Source organism: Neopsephotus bourkii, unplaced genomic scaffold (genome assembly GCF_033783945.1).
Source record: "Neopsephotus bourkii isolate Nb327-2 ecotype Australia unplaced genomic scaffold, CSIRO-AGI_Nbou_v1 NB_911, whole genome shotgun sequence".
In the NCBI taxonomy this organism is placed as follows: domain Eukaryota; kingdom Metazoa; phylum Chordata; class Aves; order Psittaciformes; family Psittacidae; genus Neopsephotus; species Neopsephotus bourkii.
In genome coordinates this window covers 767,001-786,505 of record NW_026901405.1, presented here as the reverse complement: position 1 = coordinate 786,505, position 19,505 = coordinate 767,001, and the positions used below count along the sequence as shown (strand labels likewise).

The 19,505-nt window shown below is 48.1% G+C and overlaps 1 protein-coding gene across 1 annotated transcript in view; it reads left to right on the top strand.

Annotated features, from left to right (window-relative positions):
• Positions 1-11,835, top strand: part of GAP43 (growth associated protein 43) — a 56,689-nt gene extending 44,854 nt beyond the window's left edge. The window contains exon 3 of the mRNA XM_061357682.1: positions 5,927-11,835. Within this exon, the coding sequence (XP_061213666.1) occupies positions 5,927-6,015 (89 nt within the window). The 3' untranslated portion in view covers positions 6,016-11,835. The remainder of the gene's footprint in view (positions 1-5,926) is intronic.
• The last annotated feature ends 7,670 nt before the right edge of the window (positions 11,836-19,505 follow it).

The following is a 19,505-nucleotide window of genomic DNA, read 5'->3' as shown; positions in this document are numbered from 1 at the left end:
AGGGATTTTAAATGGGACCCTCCAGTGCTCCTTACCCTCCAAAAAATGTCTCTAAATGAAGTCATCTGCGGGGCAGACGAGCTCTGCTTGTAACAGTGCAGGAAAACCCAGGTTAATATTTGGGAGCAAAGAGGAGGCCCAGGTTTTCAGTTCCTTCTCTGACCAAGCTGTAGTTGGCAGAGGACGGAGGGAGAAAGGAGTGAGCATGACAAATGCTAAAGAAAAAGCAGCTTTGTATGTGGGCAATACTTTAGTGTGAAAGCATGGGAGAGTTGTAGCTGCACAAGCAATATTAGCAATAATTATGCCAACAGTGGGAAAGCAGCAAACGCAAAATCCCTGCATCTGCAGCAGGGTCCCAGTGTTGTGCAATTTCTCTTCTCTTGGCATCAGCCGTGGTAATTTAAAGATCTGCAGTGAAACGGAGACAAAAAGGAAAACAAAACCCAAGCCACCAGCCACAAAAGAAATGATCAGCAGAGAGGTTACTGCTACTGCGGTCATAAGCTGATGTCTGCTCTGATTTAATTAATCTTGGCAAGTCAGACGGGAGCTGGGCAGGTCCCAAGAGGCAGTGTTTTACCCGGAAATCCACTCAACCTAATTTCACTAATGTAGGGCAGTGGAGAGCCTTGGAGATGAGCCTGCACGCTCAGCCATTAGAGCACAGCATAAGCAAAGGCAGCTGGAAGTACCACCATCCAGCAAGGCTGCTGCTTGCGTGCCTGCTTCAGCTTCACAACAACCAGAGCTGCATATGGTCAAGGCGTTTGCTCCCCAGCAGGGTTCACAGACACCAGTCTCACCCTTTCCAGGAAATAGATGGAGTGCTGAGGGGCAGGAGCTCTCTAAAGACCCTCTTTCAGCAGGGATCTATAGCTCACTTCCATATCGTTTCTCTTACTTGGGCAAGGCAGTTCCTTAGCAAGTACCACTTAGAGCTGCAGGTACAAAGCACATCAATTGATTCTTCAGCTGGGAAGCAAATATCCTTCCACCTCTCCCACCACGCAGATGTATTGCTTTAGCAATCCTGCAGCCACAGCTTAAGGTTTGTCTGAGGCTGCCTAGAAGGTTTCTCAGCTTGGCTGCCCCATCCAGGGTGCTGGATTGAGGTGAGATGGTGGCAGTTTGGCTCACAGATGCCTGTCTCCTAGGCAGAATTATGCCATGCTATGGGATAATTTGGATTGCAGCAGGGATTTCAGAAGACTGGAACAAAAGGCAAAGCTGCAAAACAAACTAAAATCTCCAGGTTGTGTCTGGGGATGGGGACAACAGGTCTGGAATAACCAGGAACAGTGCAAGTGATAACTGATGTGCATTAAAACAACCGTGAGGATGATGACTGTAAGCACAAACTAGGTGGGTTTTCTTGTTGGTCTTGTTTTGGGGGAGTTTGGGGGTTTTTAGTTATTTGACTTTATCTTTCAAAACAGATTTCATTTTGGCTCCTCCTCAAACTTCTTTTGCTTCATGTTACAGTCCACCCTCCCCTCCTGTTCTGTTTCCTCCATGCATACATAGGCTGTGTTCTCATTCTGGGAGTTCGGGCCCTTCCTCTTGCTCTGTGGCTGGAATGCTCCAGACCAAATGGGGATGTCTCCACTTTGGCTCGCTAAAGACATAGGTGTTCCCATGCTGCAACTCCTCTTGTCCTAAAGCAGGCATTTAAACAGGTCAGGTTAAGAGAGTCCTAGAAATACCATGTTTATTCCCCCTACTTAGAAAGGGAGCAGAGGGTGAGAGATCAGCTGGAGATATTTCTGCTTAGGTGAGATGTCCGTGCACCCCAACTTTCCTGTTTTGTCATCTCTCCATGTGCATTTAAGTGCTGTCCCAGTCCAGGTCCCTCTTAAGCAATAATTCACTCCCTCCTGCTTGTTCTGTCCATTGCAAGTGCACACAGGGGACTCTGATCTTGCAGGGGGACATTTCACTGTGCTGCCACATTCACAAGGGAGGCAGCTTTGGAGAGGTGGAAATTGGGCCACCCTGGGTGAAATGCTTTTGTTCCTTAACCTTTTCACACCTATTCCAACAAAGTGCAAAGTGAATGTAAAATGCCAAAGCCTGTGCAGTCCTGACTGTATAACTGTATCTGTCCTCTACAAACCAACGGATGCAAGAGCCCAGAGTTCAAGGAAAGGGGAAGTCAAGACTAATGTTGGGTAAAAAGCAATGTCAGAAATATCCTGTCTGATGTATGGAATCCCCAGGATTGGGATCTACTCATCTCCCCAGGGATACATTGCCCTCCTTTGCTGAGACACTGAAAACTAGGCTGGAGGAAACCCCAGAGAACACGCTGCAGAAATAGCCTGTATCAAACCAAGTGGTGACGACTGAGTGTCACAGAAACTGTCTCACCTCTCCTGCTGAATCAGAACCTGGCCCTGATGTCAGTAGGGTTCAGCTACATCGCTCCCATCACACAGAGAGAATCCTCTTTTCACTGCTGTGGTTTAGCAGTGCCACAGCTTGAACTTTATTTATTGTGCTGAATTTTTTATGCTTTGTGATATTACTTCTTGGTGGAGTTCATTACTGTACAATAACACCAGGCTGCTTTCTTTTCCCTCATCTCAAAGATCAATGAAATGTTGTTAAAGCTGCTAGGGAATATGACATAGCTTAGCAGGGTGTAGCAGCGCATAGAGTATTTCCTCTTATTGCTTCCACGCCATGCAAGGAGCAAAGTGGGAGAGTGGCTGGCTGGATTTTCTGTGATAATTCCTATTCAGAAAGGTTTGTATGTATCTTCTCTATATCCAGGACATCCACAGCCATGAAAATTTGCTCTAGTTTGCCATGTATCCAGCATCTGGTTTGTATTCCTCTCTGTTGCCTTGAATATGTAATGAAGTGACTTTAAATCCTTTCTGCTGCTCCGTGACCTCCGAGTCAGCCCAGGCTATTTCAGCCGCGCCATGGCAGAAATCAGTGCAGTCCCTGGGCTGTTTCAAGCAGAATTATCTGCTTCCCATTAACTGCTCCCCAGAGAGGAGCAATGCAGGCAGCAAGGGTCCCTCTGCCAGCCAGGGATGTCTAGGCGCCACAGGCACTGACTGCAATTAGATTTGCCACTGTGGTGAGCCAACAGGGAACAGAACATGGCAGAAAATTGTGTTCCAGCCTGCCTGATTATCCTAAGAGCAGGAATGGCACGGGAAACATCACGAGCATCAACCCTATGTCACTGAGGTTGCCAGCCCCCCCACTTTGAGTGCAACCAGATTGCCTGCCCATTTTACTACGATAATTGTAGGAGCCGGCCCCTGCTTTCAGATAGTGATGTAACTTAGAGGGTTGTATGTGTTGGCCAAGGCACTCAGTATCACAGCAGGTATGCAGGACCCCCCTGTGTCTATCCCTGCATTACAAACCCTTCTGTTGTGCTGTCCTGAGGAGGCTGTGGGACTGTGGGCTGAAATCTGTGCATATTTTCAGTAGGAAGACACTGAGTTTTAAACATAATTAAATATAATGTCAGGGCTTGTGTCCCTGAAGTTCCTTTGTTGCTCTCTCATTCACCGTGCATTTGCTCTGCATTTATGTGCAGAAAAAGGCAGAAATTCTGCCCTGCTAGCAATATCAGAGCACTATAGCAAAGCCTGCTTTGCTGCTGGCTAACAGTAGTGTTTTGACTCAAATATACGGGTAAGATGGTCATGCATTGGGATTCTGCTCTCAGCTTCATAATTCAATGTGTCCCCTGCTATAAATGCATTGGAGAAGAGCAGGATTAAAAGGACTCCTCTCCCTTCGCAGTGGGCTGTGATCAAGTCAGTCAGGAAAATAACAAAACTAGGCAAGTTGGCCTGCTTTTGCCTTGCAAGGATACTTGCATCCTATTGTAATCAGTAGTCTGGTTTGTCTGGTTCATGGTTGTAGCTGTACAGGAGTCCATTCATACATCCATGCAGCCACAGAAAGAGCAGCATTCTGTTTAGGTAGTCAGTGTCAAGGGAAAGAAAGTCTACAGATGTTTTTGCTGATGGGGGCTGCAGCTGTGGGAGCTCAGGCCATGGGGATGTTCCCACAGACTTTTTCCTTTAGGAAAATCAACAGTCAGAGTTTACTAGGACAAGAAGTATTTGAAGGTCCAGAGACAGAACCTTTAATGAAGATGATTCAGAGTAGGAACTTCTTAAAGATGATCCATATGGAAGTAGTGCCTGGGAGCATATTTAAAAGATAGGCTAAAGAGCTGAGGGGGAGAAGGAAGCAGGAATGCATCATCTACTGCCAATGTTGGAAGGAAATACAAGTCTGCCATCTGATGGCATTGAATGGACCAGGCCAAAATGCATAAATGTTGTCAGTAACGAAAGTTTCACATCCCAGTTCGCATTCTCACTAATGCTAAACTTGGGTGTGAGGACGCTAAATCCTCACAAACTAAACATTGGCTTGTGAACATCTGTATTGTTAAGCTGGCAGCATAGGCCATGGTGTGATTTTGAATATACTAGCTAGCTTTGCCCCAGACACTGCCATCCTGTTCTGGAGAGTAAGAGGGTTTAGCCATATGGACATGAGCTGTGTGGTGCCAGCTGCCCTTGGGGCCAAGACAGCAGTCCCTGGCCCATTTCATTTGCTAGTATAACATAATCTGATAGCTCATCAGAGACACCAGGAACTGACCAGGGACCCACAGTCCTTTCTGAATGACCACTGGAGATACAGCGATGCTATGGAGGTATGGTGAATGCCAGCATTGAGGTATGTGGCATAGCAATCCTGTGGTTTGTCCCACACCACCCAGCCCTTCCGCACTTGTTTCTTCTCCCTCTTCTTTAGCCCAACTCTGGAGTGATGCTGCTTGCTTGGCCTCTCCATGGTCAGTCCCACTCCTACAGTGTGTGCAGGAGGGGGATGTCAGTGAGAAATGGGGGGAGATGGCGATGGAGCAGACCAGCCACTACAGTGCACTAAGACCCCTGTGCATTATTCGACCTTAAAGCCCCGCAGCCCTGGGTGAACCATCACCTTCTGTAAGAAGCAATCCAAAGGATGCATAGACCAGTGTACCCTGATCTAAAGATGATGATTGCTGGTCAGCAGGAACTCAAACACAAATACATCCTGCTGCAATTCAGGGAACACAGTGTCTCAGGCTGGATAAACCCAGCAGTAAGATCGCTGCAGCGTAAGGGCTGCTCCTTTCATTTGCCTTGGATTTGCCTTCCCTCCGGTTCTGCTCCTCTGTCTGACTCATTGTTGTGGGATTGTTCCTAGCATTCATTTTAAACCCTCATGTGAACAGTGTGCCAGAACAAGGTGTCTGATAGACAGACCCAGCCTCCAGTTATTACACTCATTACTTCCCCTGCCTTCAGGAGAGCCCAGAAAACTGGAGAGATGTGACAACCTCCCCTATGAAGGCTCCCGTTCTTGAGGGCTAGAGATATTTCTCTAGATGTCTGTTCAGTGTAAGAGAAGTCCAAGTTACAGGTTATAACATTTTCCCTTTGGGTCTTGAAAGCTTCACGTGTGTGTAGAGCTTTCGCTTTAAGTCTTGGCTGGGAGCATCTGTAGTGGTAAGTCAGAGCAACAATTCAACAGAGGCTGGTTCAGTCAGTGGGTGCAATAACAAGGTGCATGATCTAGCTGGTTATCAAAGAACCTCATCAGTGCACCAGATGAAGTGAATGGTGGTTGCTTGCCATATCAGCAGCAAGCTAGGCACTTACACATGCTTTCTGATGGGGCTGGAGGGGTTTTGTGGGAGCCACGCACTCGCCTGCTGGGCTGAACCCTGGCATGTTCTTTTGTGTAGCAGAAATGCCAGGGACTTTGAGACATGGGTAACTGGGGAGAGGCAAGCCTGAAGCCATGCAGTCCATCATGCAGTGGCTGTGTGCGGATGCAGGATGCTCTAGATCACGACTGACTAACCCTGGACCATCTCTTTCCCCACTAGATGCTGTAGAAGAAACCAAACCTACTGAAAGTGCCCAGCAGGAAGAGGTGAAAGAAGAAGAGAGCAAGGCGGACCAAGAAAATGCCTGAACATTAAGAAATGACTCCCCATTGCCCCTCCCTCCCTCCCCCTATCCTCTATCCTTCCTTCCCACCCCAATCTCGATCTTCCCCCCTTCCCGCTCACATCCGTGAGCCTGTCCATCCCTTTCCCATTCCCACTGAAAACCCTTTTTCTCTCTGTGTGGCAAACATTTAAAGAAAAAAAGAGAAAAAAGAAAAAAAAGAAAAAAAAAAGAAAAAAAAAAAAAAGGCAGGAAAAATCCCAGTCAAACAGTGTGGCTTAAACATTTCTTTGTTCCTTGGTGTTGTTATGGCGAGTTTTTTGGTAATGATGATCCAATCATTTTGGGAAAATTCTTGCACTGTATCAGAGTTCCTTGACCTGGCGCGTGCGTGTGTCTGTCTGCCCACCGCGAGCGCTCCCTCTCTTTCTCTCTTTCCTCTCCTTCTCCCTCTCTTCTCCAAGTGTGTGTGCGTGTGTGTGCAATGTTCCGTTCATCCGAGGAGTCCAGACTTTACCGAGTGAGTTAAAACAAAAGAGGGGGGGGAAAAAAGAAAAACCAAGAATAATAAAAAATATCCTTTTCTTCCTTTTTCAATGCGATGGAATGAACGAAAAAAGACCAAATCCAACCAACCAAATCATACTAAAACCCCAGTCTGTTTTCAGAACTAGAACAACAACAAAATAAGCAATGTGCCAACTAGCGTAATGCTTGGCTCCAGGCTCCTTTTTCAAACTGAACAATAATGATAATAAATGAGAATAATGAGAATTAACACCACCGTGTCGCATTTCTATGCTGCCGTACGCCCTGCTGGCCTCTGCAGGCTTTGGTGGGCCACTTCTGCATGGCCCCACTTTGCTCCTTGGCCACTGGTCAGTGACCAACCGCTCTCCCTTGGCACTACTGAAGGGAATTTTAAGGGAAGCGGGCTTGGATTTGGAGTGAGGCCTTAGCATCAACTGATATAATAATGAAAGTAGCGAAATCAGTTTTAGGAAGGAACTAAATAAGCAGCCTTCTAGGAGACCTCTAAGCCCTGATTTGGAGAACCATGGTGACCTTGAAGGGATGAGCCAGCAGAGGGACCAGCTTTGGTCCATGCTGAAGGTCCAACCCCTGCAAAAAGGTGCACTAAGGGCCATGAGGGGATAGGGACCTGAGGCAGATAGGCTGATGCTCACCCCATTGGGCTAAAGTCGAATAGCATAGCATGGCCCTCCAAAAGTGTTCTGTTTGGCATAATAAACTGGGCCAATGCATTGAATAAATAGCCTGTAGTGGGCAGGACAAGGTCTGGTAGTGTAAGACCCAGTCAGTGGCACTTTGAGAAATACCTCATTCCTGCGCCCTGGAGAAAGCCAGGATGGTTCACCCAGAGGCCATGGCTCTTAGCTGTCATTCATGGCCTTCCTCTGTAGCCAGCTAAAAGCATGGTGCAGGCAGAGCACCATTACTGCTTTCCATGGGGTGCAGGATGTTCCCTGGTGCACACCAAGTGGACACCCATTAGCCCCAGACTGTCCTGATGGAGGACTGACAGCCACTGGAGTCTGCTGCTCTGTTTATGAGCTGCCAGGGTGAACAGTTAAAATGTATTTAATAATAACTGGGCTTTTATGAAAGCTTTTTGCTCTTTCACTGCCTGGATTATTATCCTGTGCTTTCCCAACATGGTTTCCTGGCCACACTGGCAAGGATTGCCATACGATGCTGCAGGGCCACCACTAAATTGGCCTCACAGCAGTAACACCAAAAAGATGGGTCTGCTGACAGCCCCAACATCCCTCGGTGGCTGATGCTTGGAGTGGCAGCCCTGTGGCCTTCAGAGGACTGGTTGCCTTTCCCTGCACTACTTGTTTGTTCTCCTCCATCTCTTTGTTGGAAATAGGGAGAAAAGATGAATGGTGTCTCCTCAGAGGTGATCAGTTTGAACATAGACCGCTCACTGGAAGTGCTATCAAAATGCATCAGGATTCGTTTCCATGTTCTTCCTGGTGCTGTGTAGGAAGAAGAGAGAGGGAGAGAGGGAGGACTTTTAAAAAGAGAGGGAAAGAGAGAGTGGGAGAGAGATTGGACAGAGATTTTTAAAAACAGGGATTACAGAGAGGAGGGGGGGAAGATTTTCGAGTGGATAGATGGATGATAGGGAGAGAGAGGGGAGTATAGCTAGAGTAAGAAAGATTAGAGTGAAAAAGATGAGAGAGAGACAGGAAGAAATTAGCTAATATGGAGCAATAGATGATAGTGAAACGTAGCTAGCTAAAGTAGATTAGACAGACTAAATAGGTAGAAAGATGGGCTGACTGACAGATAGGTATTGTGTCATACTTCATAAACGATATATATGCTAATATTCCCATGTCATGATGGGTGGTAAACCCTGAGACACCTTCCAGCCTGACCTCAATTCAGCAAATGTAGCGCGGACATCAGGCACTGCTTGGACCGTATGTCAGGTCTCACCCCCCTGCCCACTTCTGCTGCGGATGTGGCAGGGGGGTGGATGGTGTTTGGGGAGGGAGAGCGCTCTGATGGACACGAGGGATGAGGTGTAGGGAGGAGAGGTGTAGAGTATGTTTGCTGTTCGTAGCACACAAGGTGCCCAAGCCCAGCTCGGTCGCTGCAGGCACCTCGTGTCTCTAGCATCGAGTGGAGACAACTAAAAAGTTCATCTCTCAGCATCCGTGGGAGAGGTGTTTGGGAAGAGGCAGGAAGGAGGGAGCATGGCTGTTGTTTGGCCTCATCTCCAGTCATGACCATTCACAAGAGTTTTCTTATAAGGGCTGTCTTGCCTGATTCTGCACAGACCGCGTGGTCTTCCCGCTCTTCTCACTTCAGACCCAGAGCTTCTCATCTTCCCTTCACTTTACTAGTTTTAGCTTTATAAGGAATACAAAACTGCCTCTCATGTCTCCTGGACATAGGCCTTCCTCCCTCCTCATAAACCAGAAATGTTTGTCTCTCCCCGGGGATGTTTTACCTTTGTATTTCCCATGTTGCCTCCCCTTGGCTGATGGTTAGGGCATCGCGCGTGTTGTGTCACCGTTCGTAACATACTTTGCCGCGTTGCTTAGAGAACAAAGGGTTGGGGTTTGTGTTTTGGTCTTTTCCCCCCCCAAAGAGAACCGGGTATGTGGTTACCAGCTGCAAAGCTAAGTAATCTAAATACTGATTCCTCTCCCTTGGTTCCAGTTTAATATTACTAGCTGTAACCAGCACCTCCCTATCTTTCTTATTGTGCCATGTCCTGATCCAGCCAGAGAGTCAGGGCAAAGAGAGCATGAGAGAGAGCACACAGGCAAACTCTGCCTTGAGCAGGCACTGGTTTAATGTGTAATACACAAGATTTGTATAGGAAGCTGGGCTATCTTCAAGGTACAGGAAGGGAGCAGAGAAACGCATTTGGATTTCCTTGAATTGCCTCTTCAGCCAGGTTTTAAAAGGCTAAAAGGAAACAGTGTAAAGGATGTAGCATGGGACAGAAACTGGAAGGAGAACAGGGGTATCTGAGGAACGATTTTTCTAGCAGGATATCGAATGAGCTGAGAGCAGCACAAGAGGCAGGAGGTCCCAGAAGTAAGGAGTGGAGCAAAGAGTATCCAGCAGGGTAGCTGGAGCTCCTTATGCAACAACCAACGTGAATTCCCCAGGGAGTATAGATCTAATCCTCTCTCCCTGAAGGGAATAACTTTGCTCTGTAGTTGCTATTTTATATCTGGAGAGGGAAGGGCATGTCAGAATGACTCACGCTGGGAATATGGTGCCTGACCTCATGTACAGTGCTGTGGAAATCCAGAGTCCAAGGGGTTTTTTTTCCATGCCCCTGTACTAAGATACGCTTGTGATCCACATCTATCCTGAATGCTCATACCAGCTGTAGGCCAGCTCTTAACATTTCACCTCATCTAGACTAAGCCTTGGAAAAGTGCAAAAAACCCCAACCTAACAACACCCCCCAGCAATGCAGTAGATCGTTTGCATGGATTCAGTCTGCTTTGCAACTCTTGTGGCATCCTCAGACTCTCTGCACTGGTAGCAAACCCACAACCCTTGCGATAGTTGCATCAGCCAGGATGCTCCACCGTGAGCCACATTCCAAAGGGAGGGGAAGGGCATCCTGCTGAGATCCCTTCAGACCCAACGTTTTCCAGCCCCAACCCCTAATGCACCCCCGTGAGAAGCCTTAGCAAGAAGGAGCTCACCTACAGTGACAACGTAAACGCTGTCACTTTGGGAACGTGTTAGTCTAAAGGAAAGAAATGGCCAGGACTGGAGGAGAAGGGTTTAGGAAGACAGGGAAGAAGATAAAATAGAAAGAGGGAGTTCATTCCAAGCTCCCCATGGGAGTGATTTCTGGCTTTTCTGAGGTCTCCGAATGGCAAAGTAGCACGTGAGGCTTTCTGTACTGAAGGTCCGGTGTTTGGCATAGGTGTCTTAGGAAGCAAACAGCGCGGCTGTGGTTTGCAGAGGTGGAGGGAAGGGTCTTGAATGAATGTTGTTGTGGCCCCTCTTGGCTAAGATGCCCTCTTGGTGATCACGTGCAGCTCAGTGATGAGGGGGTTGGTGTGGTGGGTCCTCTTCCAGGCCTGTGCTCAGATTCCCTCTTTTCTGCATTGCCACATTAGCACTTTCACTGGATATTTAGAGCACCTCAGGACTGGTTCTCCTCTCGCTCACACCGGGGTAACTCAGGAGTCGCTCCACTGGAACCAGTGGTGTTAATCTGGTGTGAAATGAAGGCGAGAGGAGGATTCAACTCCTCGCGGGGGGATTTTCCAGGTCCCCGAGGGGGAAAGCAAAATCAATGGGAGTTACATGTCTAACTGCCACTTGTGCCTGTGAAAGTCTGCCCCTTATCTACCTATATGTATATAGGGTACAGTTTTCAGGATAACCTAAGTGACATGGGCACATGAGAGCACAGACGGCTTTCAAAGAGACGTAAGCTTTTAAGGCCCAAATGCTGAAGGATGCCCAGACTCCTCTCTGCAGCCAATTTGGGGTCTCAGGCCAAAATGGGACTGAAGACCATGTGTCATTTAGGTGGTCCTGAAAGCGCTACCCTCTATCCATTCTTCAGGGTGTTGATCTCAGGTCATGTGCGAGCCTGCATTCTTACCTACAATGCTTTATTACTACATTCCTCTGTTGAGCAATACTTGGAAGAAGAGGTGAAGGTCGAGATTTGCAGAACAGGCTATAGTGACCCCAGTGGCTCACATCTGGAGTGCCCAACTTGAGAGACACCTCGCTGGGGCCCAATCCATAGGTCCTCTCTATCCTCTGAACACCCAGATTCATGTAATACACGCCCAGAACCACTGGTCACTTCCAAAGTAAGATCCCAGCCTGAGACCTAGACTACTCTCACTAAAGAAATTCCTAGGTGAACCGTTCATCCAATAGCTTGTTTTTTCTGCTCATGCCTGTTCCCAATGAATGAAACGCATCCCTGTGCATCACCTAAGCCCTATTTTGAGGAGTTACACTGGCATACAGCTGAAGTAACACAGTAGTAAATTGGGGCCTGAAGAAGGTGGCTACAGCCTAGAGAGTATCAAGAACTGTGACGTGTCTGGAAGCTAAATAAGAGCAGAACTTGACTATTAGAGCGGCCCATTTCCGATGCTCTTGTGTGAGGATCTGGAAAGAGTCTCTCACTCATTGTACTTGTGCATTATGAATGTGTCCATCTGCAGAGATCTAATGTACACATATGTCCTGAATATTGTCCTAAGGTTGCAAGCTTCAAAAATGAGCAGAAAACATTCCCGAGAAGTGAGAATAATACAGATGTCTGTATCTGAAAAATTGGTTCAAATAAAGTCTCTCACTTATAGATACGTGTAGTTGTGTGCACTTATTTGCTCCTGGAAGGCAAGTTTATCCCTTGTATTGTATTTCAGTGCTTTTAGGAAATAACCTCATTCGCTTCTCCCTTGACCTTCTCATTCAAGTCCTATTACTGTGGGAAGAAACACTTTCCACTTATAAATCCCATTACTGTAGAAAGAAATACTTTTTACTTCTTCTGTCTGGGTGAAAAGCTCTGTTAGAGTGAAAAGGTGAAGTAAAACACCTCATGTGCTTTTACTGTTGTTAAATATCCATTGAGGTAGAAGGCACAGGCCCAATGTGGTCTCCCAGTGCAAAAGTGCTTGGCATTTATAAGTAACAGACATCACCACAGATGCTCTTGACCCAAGCAAGACTGAACAGAGGAAAGCTGTGCTTTGGCACCGTGTATCTTCTAAATGCCCACAGCAAGATGCTGGGATGTTCCAGGGAAGCGAATCTGCTTGGGTGTAGAAATGGTGAGTGGGTCCTCATTCAGCGAAGCTCTCAGCTTGTTTAAGGAAGAACACCTTGTGCAAGTGTATCTAAAGGTATCCGATTCCTCATTGGATTTAAAGCTTCAGTAGTTCACTGGGGCACTCCAGAAATATTTGAGATAGGAATATATATTTCAACACCTAAGAAATCCCACCATTTGCCCTCAGTATCAACTTGGTGCCGACTGCAATGAAATACAGAGCAGCAATTGCTGCCCAAGCTGTGCTAGGCTGCTGACTTAACGCTGTGCTGTATCTATGATCAGCTTGAGAGCTGCACTGAAATCAAGCCATCTTATCACATCTATTCATCCCAGGAAGCTTTGCAACCACTATTTAGCAATCACTTGCCACTCATTGCTGAAATACAGCAGCTGGCTTAGCAAGGGACCAGGAAAATTCCTGATGAGGCTCCAAGGAGCTGCTTGGGAAACAGAGCAGACCCCGGCACCTCGCACGGGCTGTGGACAAAGTGCCAATTTACAAATGAAAACGACACAATTAGATGCCTGTATCCTTGCCTGTAATCATCCGTTGCTCCGTGGCTCCTCCAGAAGAGGCGTGGGCTCCAGTTTGTGTGCAAACAAGTAGTTAGCATTCAAAAACCAAGTGGTTTCAATTAGCCACGTTGTTAGATTGCAGGGCTGGAGCCCTGGCAGGCTGGCTGTGCTTCAATGGGGCAGAGCACCTGTAAAGGGACCAGCCAGGGGCCTCCCTCCTAGTAAATGGCTGTGTTGGGGTAGCAAGGCTGCCTTGCACTCTTATCTCCTATGCAGAAGAGGGGAGCCAGGAGGCTGAATGCTTGTCCCCATGGCACACTGAAACACCCAGCCCAATGTAAATCTCTGCCAAGGCTTTCTAATCAGGCACAAACCCAAGCTCCCGGTGAGTGATTTCCAGTGCCATGCTCTTGCCACTGGGAATACACTGTGTTGTACAGAATGACCCATGGCTCACGGTGGGTGTCTGCCCCATCATTGCCTCTCTGCCCACATGGACTCCCTTCACATCGCTGCTCGCACTCATGGGATGCACTGACAGCCTTTCCCTAGTGAGTGGTGTGCTTCTGATTCCTATGGTGGTCCACTGGCTTAGCAACACTGTGCTGAGGGAGGCCCCCCCCATCCTTTGGGAAAAGACAATGGGAACTTCAGGTTTTCCTGGTTTTTGACAGCAGATTTGCCACCTTCACTGCTCTGCTGGGTCGCTGGGAAAAGACCGGTGTTCCTCATACTCTCACTCAACTTTCTAAGCCTGCTAACCTTTATCCAGCATGAAGCACCCTGTAACAGGCCCTGACAGTCTCCTAATCTCCTGCACTTTGCCCTGTTTCACTGTATGCAGAGCTGGCATCCAGTCTGACAGGGGCTGCTGCCCTCTGAAGATGCGCAGGCAAAGGAAATGACACACTTCTGTCCCTAAGATCCCTTTTGTTCATGAAAAATGAAATGATTTTTTCTCCATTTAGGGCCACTTTTATTTATTAAAGAGGAAATAGATTTCATTTTGCTGAGCACTGAATGGTGAACATGAGTAGTAAGGGAGGCAAAGAAGTAAAAGCCCATTTCTCTCAGAGGAGCATTGCTGGCTGTAGTTAAGAGATAGTGGCTTGTACGAGACAGTGCCATGGCTGCAGAAACAGGCTTGGGGTACTTGGTACATGCACCAGCCTACAACCCAAACTGCAAGCTGGGACAGGTAGAGAGGTGCTGCTTTGTGCTTAATTTAATTATGGCAGCTGATTAAGCAAGTTATCAGTAAATGTAATTAGCACTTTGGGAGCAATGGGATGATGCTGAGCCAAGATGATCCATGGTAGGGGAGAGGAAGGATGGTACAGGTCATTACTGGCTGGATAACAAGGATGGGTTAATTGGGGTGAACTGAAAACTGCTGGTGAGGTCTCTACCGAGCCCATCATTATTGGGTTTTCATCTTGAGACAGTTGTCTTCTGAAAGGTTTTGTGGTCATCCTCAGGACCCAGGGAGGGAAAACCAGTTTCTCTCATTAGAGAAAGGGTCTAATGGAGAAGGTTCAATTTCCCCCATCGGTGTGCCCATTCTTGGCCATTTATCAACCCACAGTCAGTCAGTCTGTGGTTTAAGTTTCAATGAGCCCCATTCAACTCCTGCCTATGCAGTAGCTCCTGTTTAAGCCCAGGGATGAATTTAGTGCGGGTGCTGTGAGGCAGAGTCTTCTTCCTTGTGTTTGCCCAGGGTCTGAGGCTTTCCTTCTGGGGTCTCTTTCATTCTGAGACAGACCTGAGTGACTTAGGATCAACACAGTCAAAGCTAAGAAACTGCCAGATTTAATGGTGGCCTAAGCGGGTGCTGGTGTCTCACAGGGGAGACTCTGATGGCTTCGGATGTGGAACCCATGGAGAAGAAATCCATGAGGAGCAGCCTTGTGCGAGACAATACAGAAACCACTTATAGACAGTGAGTGATGGAACATCAGCACCCAGCGAAGGGTTGAGTATCGGCACTTCGGCTTCCTGACCAAAAGAAGAGCAAAGAGAGAGGAGACCACCCTCAGCATCCTCTCCATGCAGACAGTGCCAGACACCCCACAGGACATGTTTGGGGCTGGAAGTGTGATGCAGGGTGCATGGAGACCTCACACACTGACTGGTCCCTAGGAAAAAGCTGTGGACTCAGGGGCATCACTGCCCTGTCTCATGTCCAAGGGGAGGGTGAGGAAGGTGCCCAGGCCGTGGTGGGAGGCTGGCTGGGACAACTGTGCCACGGGCTGCTGCCTCCCAGCCCCTCGCCGTCAGAGAGCCCATTAATAAGGCTTTCCAGCCTGTCACTTCCATGCTGAATCCTTTGAAAGCCACGCTCCTCTGGGCCCATTAGAGGGAGGAACTGTCTCTGCTGAAACATATGGGGCTGTCAGGCTCTGGCTGGCTGTTGCTCTGAAGGCTGCCGCTGATGTAGCTGTTTGCTGACAGCAGGGTAAAAGCCGTCTTGAGGAGGCTGTGAAGTAGGATGGGGGCTTGGGAAGGGGCTGGGAGGACATGTTAGGTGAGCTAGGAGGGATGCTGGTGAACAGCGTGCTGGTATAGGATGGGCTGCAATGGGTTAATAGCTAGCCAAAGGGCTGCTGAGCTTAAACATCCCTGTTCCCAGTGTGTGACAGTGGGAAGAGCTACCTCTGACGACAGCTGGAATAAGCTGAGTGGTGAATATTCTGCAGCAGCAGAAGCCAGGGCTGACAACAGAGCTGTTTGGGCTTGTCTGGGGAAGGAGGGGATGTCAGCAGTGCTGGGTAGGCTCTATGGGGACGGTGGAATAGGGAAAGCATCATGCGGTCGCACGGCACTGGAGCTTCTCATTAGCACACCCACCCCCCCCCAGCTCCATTTGCAGAGACTGAAGAGGATTTAATGGAGTCCCTTGACTTTTTCCTCTGAAATATTCATAGGTTTTAGCAGCCCATTTCATGCTCACCTCCTCCTCCATTAGAGAGCATCGAAGAGGGGCTGGTGGGAAGTGCCCTGGTGGAGCCGGACAGGCAGATAAAGGGACCTGTGGCTCTGGGGAGTGACCCGCTCCTGTGCTGCTCCCTGTACCCCTTACCAGCCCTGCAAAGCTACTGGGCAGCATGCACAGGGGGTGATGAGCACAGTGGGAAAGGAGGGAAGCCAATTAATCAGAGAGCCCGATGTGGAGCTGCTGCCCCCACCCCTGTCGCACACATCCACAACACGTCTGCCTCCCTGCCTGTCTGCATCATCTGCAAGGGCAGGAGCTCTGTGTGAATCCCACAGGCTGATGAAAAATGCCTGGAGGCAATTGATTTCCTCCTTGCTTTAGCACTAATTCCCTGTGCTAGGATACAGGGACAGCCCAGAGCTTGAAAAGACCGTGCGGAAGCATGCTGGGTTTTGGATGCCCTGTCTGCGGGACCTGACACAGCAAAGGGATTGCTGGCAAGCGTGGGGGAAAGGTGTAATAAATAATGCCATTGGATTCTGCTGTATGAAATGTCCCTACAGATCAGGGCCAGGTGGGATGTCAGAGCATCATCTGCATCATCCCTGCCTTGCACAGAGCAAGAGCAATTGGACCTGCGGTGCATCAGGGCAAGCCTCCCATGCTTGTGGCACATCCCACCACCACATAAAATAGATCCTTCTCAGGTATACGTATTTCCATTTCCTTGTTTTCTGTCTCTCCTGTTTGACACTTTCCAAGCCTGTTAGGTACTAAACCAGGCCTCTATTAGTCTAAATAATGGATGTGTCCCCATCAAAGCCCAGAAACAAATAGCTCTGAGATTTTGGGGGTGGGCAGAGGTGCAACTCCCTGCTCCAGGTTCAAACCCTTTTGCAGCAGCCACACTCCTAAAGCTTGAAGCTTAAAGTCCTAAGCTTGTATCAAGGACTCCATGGACTACAGTAGGACCTGGATAGTGCCCTAAGAAAACAAACTGCTCCTGTAGCAGTGCTATCACAGTAAAAAGGATAAGAGATGCTCAGCAAGGGGCTCCCAATTTCACTTTGCTCCTATCTGCATCAATAGACTCTTTTGGATGAATCAAAAGAGCAAAATCTTCATGCTAACAGGTCATTCACTCTGGCTGACGGACACAGGAAAGGGGATTATAAACGTACAGACTCCTGTGGTTTGCCCTGCTGGGTTAAAAACCAGAGCAAAGTCACGGATGCAACAGCACCTATTTGTTCTTAGTCAAAGCGCTTGTCAGGCTGCTTCCCCTTCCTCCCCATCCACACACACACACATGCCCCAGGAATCAGATGTTCATGTAAGCGTTTGCAGGATGTTCCATGCCTCTCTGAAGCGATAATCAACATGCCCAGAATCAGCTTAATTACTGAGCATTCATCACACGCCCACAGGCAGCTCCATGCAGCATCTCTATGAATGAGTCTGATGGTTCTGCCTCTGCTGACAGACCCTGCTCATGATCAAGAACCTGGGTCCTTACATCTGAGCTGTTGGGTTGTCTGCTTCGTTGTTTCCAGGGAAGGAGAGAGAAGTTCATAAAGCAGCAGCAATACATGGGTAGACGTATGTACATAAGGTCTTAGGGTGAGACTTGGCCACCTATGCCTTTTTGCAGCACTCTCCATGCAGGATAGACATGAGTGATCCTAGTTTTAAACAATCCAGGTCAGAGGTTTAAACCTATCAGTCAGGTCTATAGTCTGGCAATTAACTCTATCAAGTAACTAAGTACAAAGAAGGGTGAAACTATGAAGAGTGGCTGAGAAAGTTGGGGCTGTTCAGCCTGGAGAAGAGAAGGCTGCGTGGAGACCTCATAGCAGCCTTCCAGTATCTGAAGGGGGCCTATAGGGATGCTGGGGAGGGACTCTTCATTAGGGACTGTAGTGGTAGGACAAGGGGTAATGGGTTAAAACTTAAACAGGGGAAGTTTAGATTGGATATAAGGAGGAAATTCTTTCCTGTTAGGGTGGTGAGGCACTGGAATGGGTTGCCCAGGGAGGTTGTGAATGCTCCATCCCTGGCAGTGTTCAAGGCTAGGTTGGACAGAGCCTTGAGTGATATGGTTTAGAGCGAGGTGTCCCTGCCCATGGCAGGGGGGTTGGAACTTGATCTTAAGGTCCTTTCCAACCCTAACTATTCTATGATTCTATGATTCTATGAAGTTTTGCTTTACATGGGTTGCACCCTGACGCGTAGAGGTGCTCAGCAGATAGTCGCTTGCAGAAGAACTGCTTGGTTTAGCTGAGGCAGTCAGAAAACACACTGCTGAAGGAAGGAATAGCACTTTCTGAGGCAGCAAAGTGCATCTCCTGGGAGAAAAAGCACCATCCATAGCTCATCAGAACTTCTCTGAAGGATCTTCTGGACTGAGGCTGTGGGGACCTGCAAAGATCATGGTCGTGCCTTCACTTTCTATCTATCAGCGCCACTTCCTATCTATCAGCCCCATAGCAAATCTCCTTCCTATAACTTCTCAGGGTACTATGCGCAGGTAGAAGTAAGATGCAGGCTGCCCCTCATCTCTCTGTGTTTACCATCTGCCCTTGTTAGCCTGACAAGGTCTGGGCTCTTCACACAACTACATCTCTCTTCATTTGCTTCCCTGCATCACTGCACTAGCAAAACCCAAATGATTACCCTATCCCAGTATTACACAGACTGGAAGCATTTAAGACCATTAAAGTCACATTATTCTCAGTCTAAAGCCAGAACACAGCACTGTACCAGCTACTAGGAAGAAAATTAACTCCATCCCAGCCAAAACCAGGGCACTTCTCTAATTTATTGCTTCCTTGTGGAGTTTGGGGACCACAAAACCCAGAATTAGGGAACCCCTTTCTGTCTCCCTTCATTTAGAACACAAATCCTGGTGTCAGATGTGCACTAAAACAGGGATATAATCAAACCAGCATTTAGATCTGAAGCAAGGGCAAAGCTTGCAAACACAGCTCCACTTCTCCATCCTGGCACGTTTACACACAGGAGGTGTGACTTTTCCTCTCTGTTCATAGAGGAGAATTCTAAAATGGCCAAAAAACATTTTGCCAAATCTTCCCCATCCCAGTGTTTTAGCTATTCAGGACCCTTTGTATGAACAGGCCATTTTTCACAAGTAAATAAGATGCTCCAGCAACATCAGGGTGCCTAGTTCTACCCATTCAAGTTTGGTGTTACCCATACCAAGACTAAAGGACTGTCTCACATCGCTGGGGATGCTTCCAGACCTCAGATGTCTGACAGCCTTAGTAGCATCACAGTAGTTCTATCACTAACAGTGTCACTGCAACCCCTGGAGCATCATGCAAAGGATGAGCATTACAATGAAGGGCTGTGAAGGCTTAGACCCTCCAGACAATCTGTGATACCTACTTCCTGCTTGTGCAGCCCAGGGGCGCAGGAAGAGGCAGAGCACACGACTGAGCTCATCTCTCAGCACTTCATGCAGATCAGATCAATAACTATTCTGCTCCCGAGTATTTATTCTGCAGGGAAGAGGATGGGAATACGACTCCTTTAAGCCTTGTTAAAAATACATGCCATGAAGACAGCTGTCTTGTAAGGGTAAAAGCATCTCCAGGGATGCTCTCTGGGGAATGCCTCTGTAAGCAAAACACCCAGCAGGGAAAAGGCTTCTGGGACTGCCTCTGTAGGTGAACGTTCTGCTAAGTGCAATGCCTTGGGAGAGCACGCACCCGCGCAGTCTCCT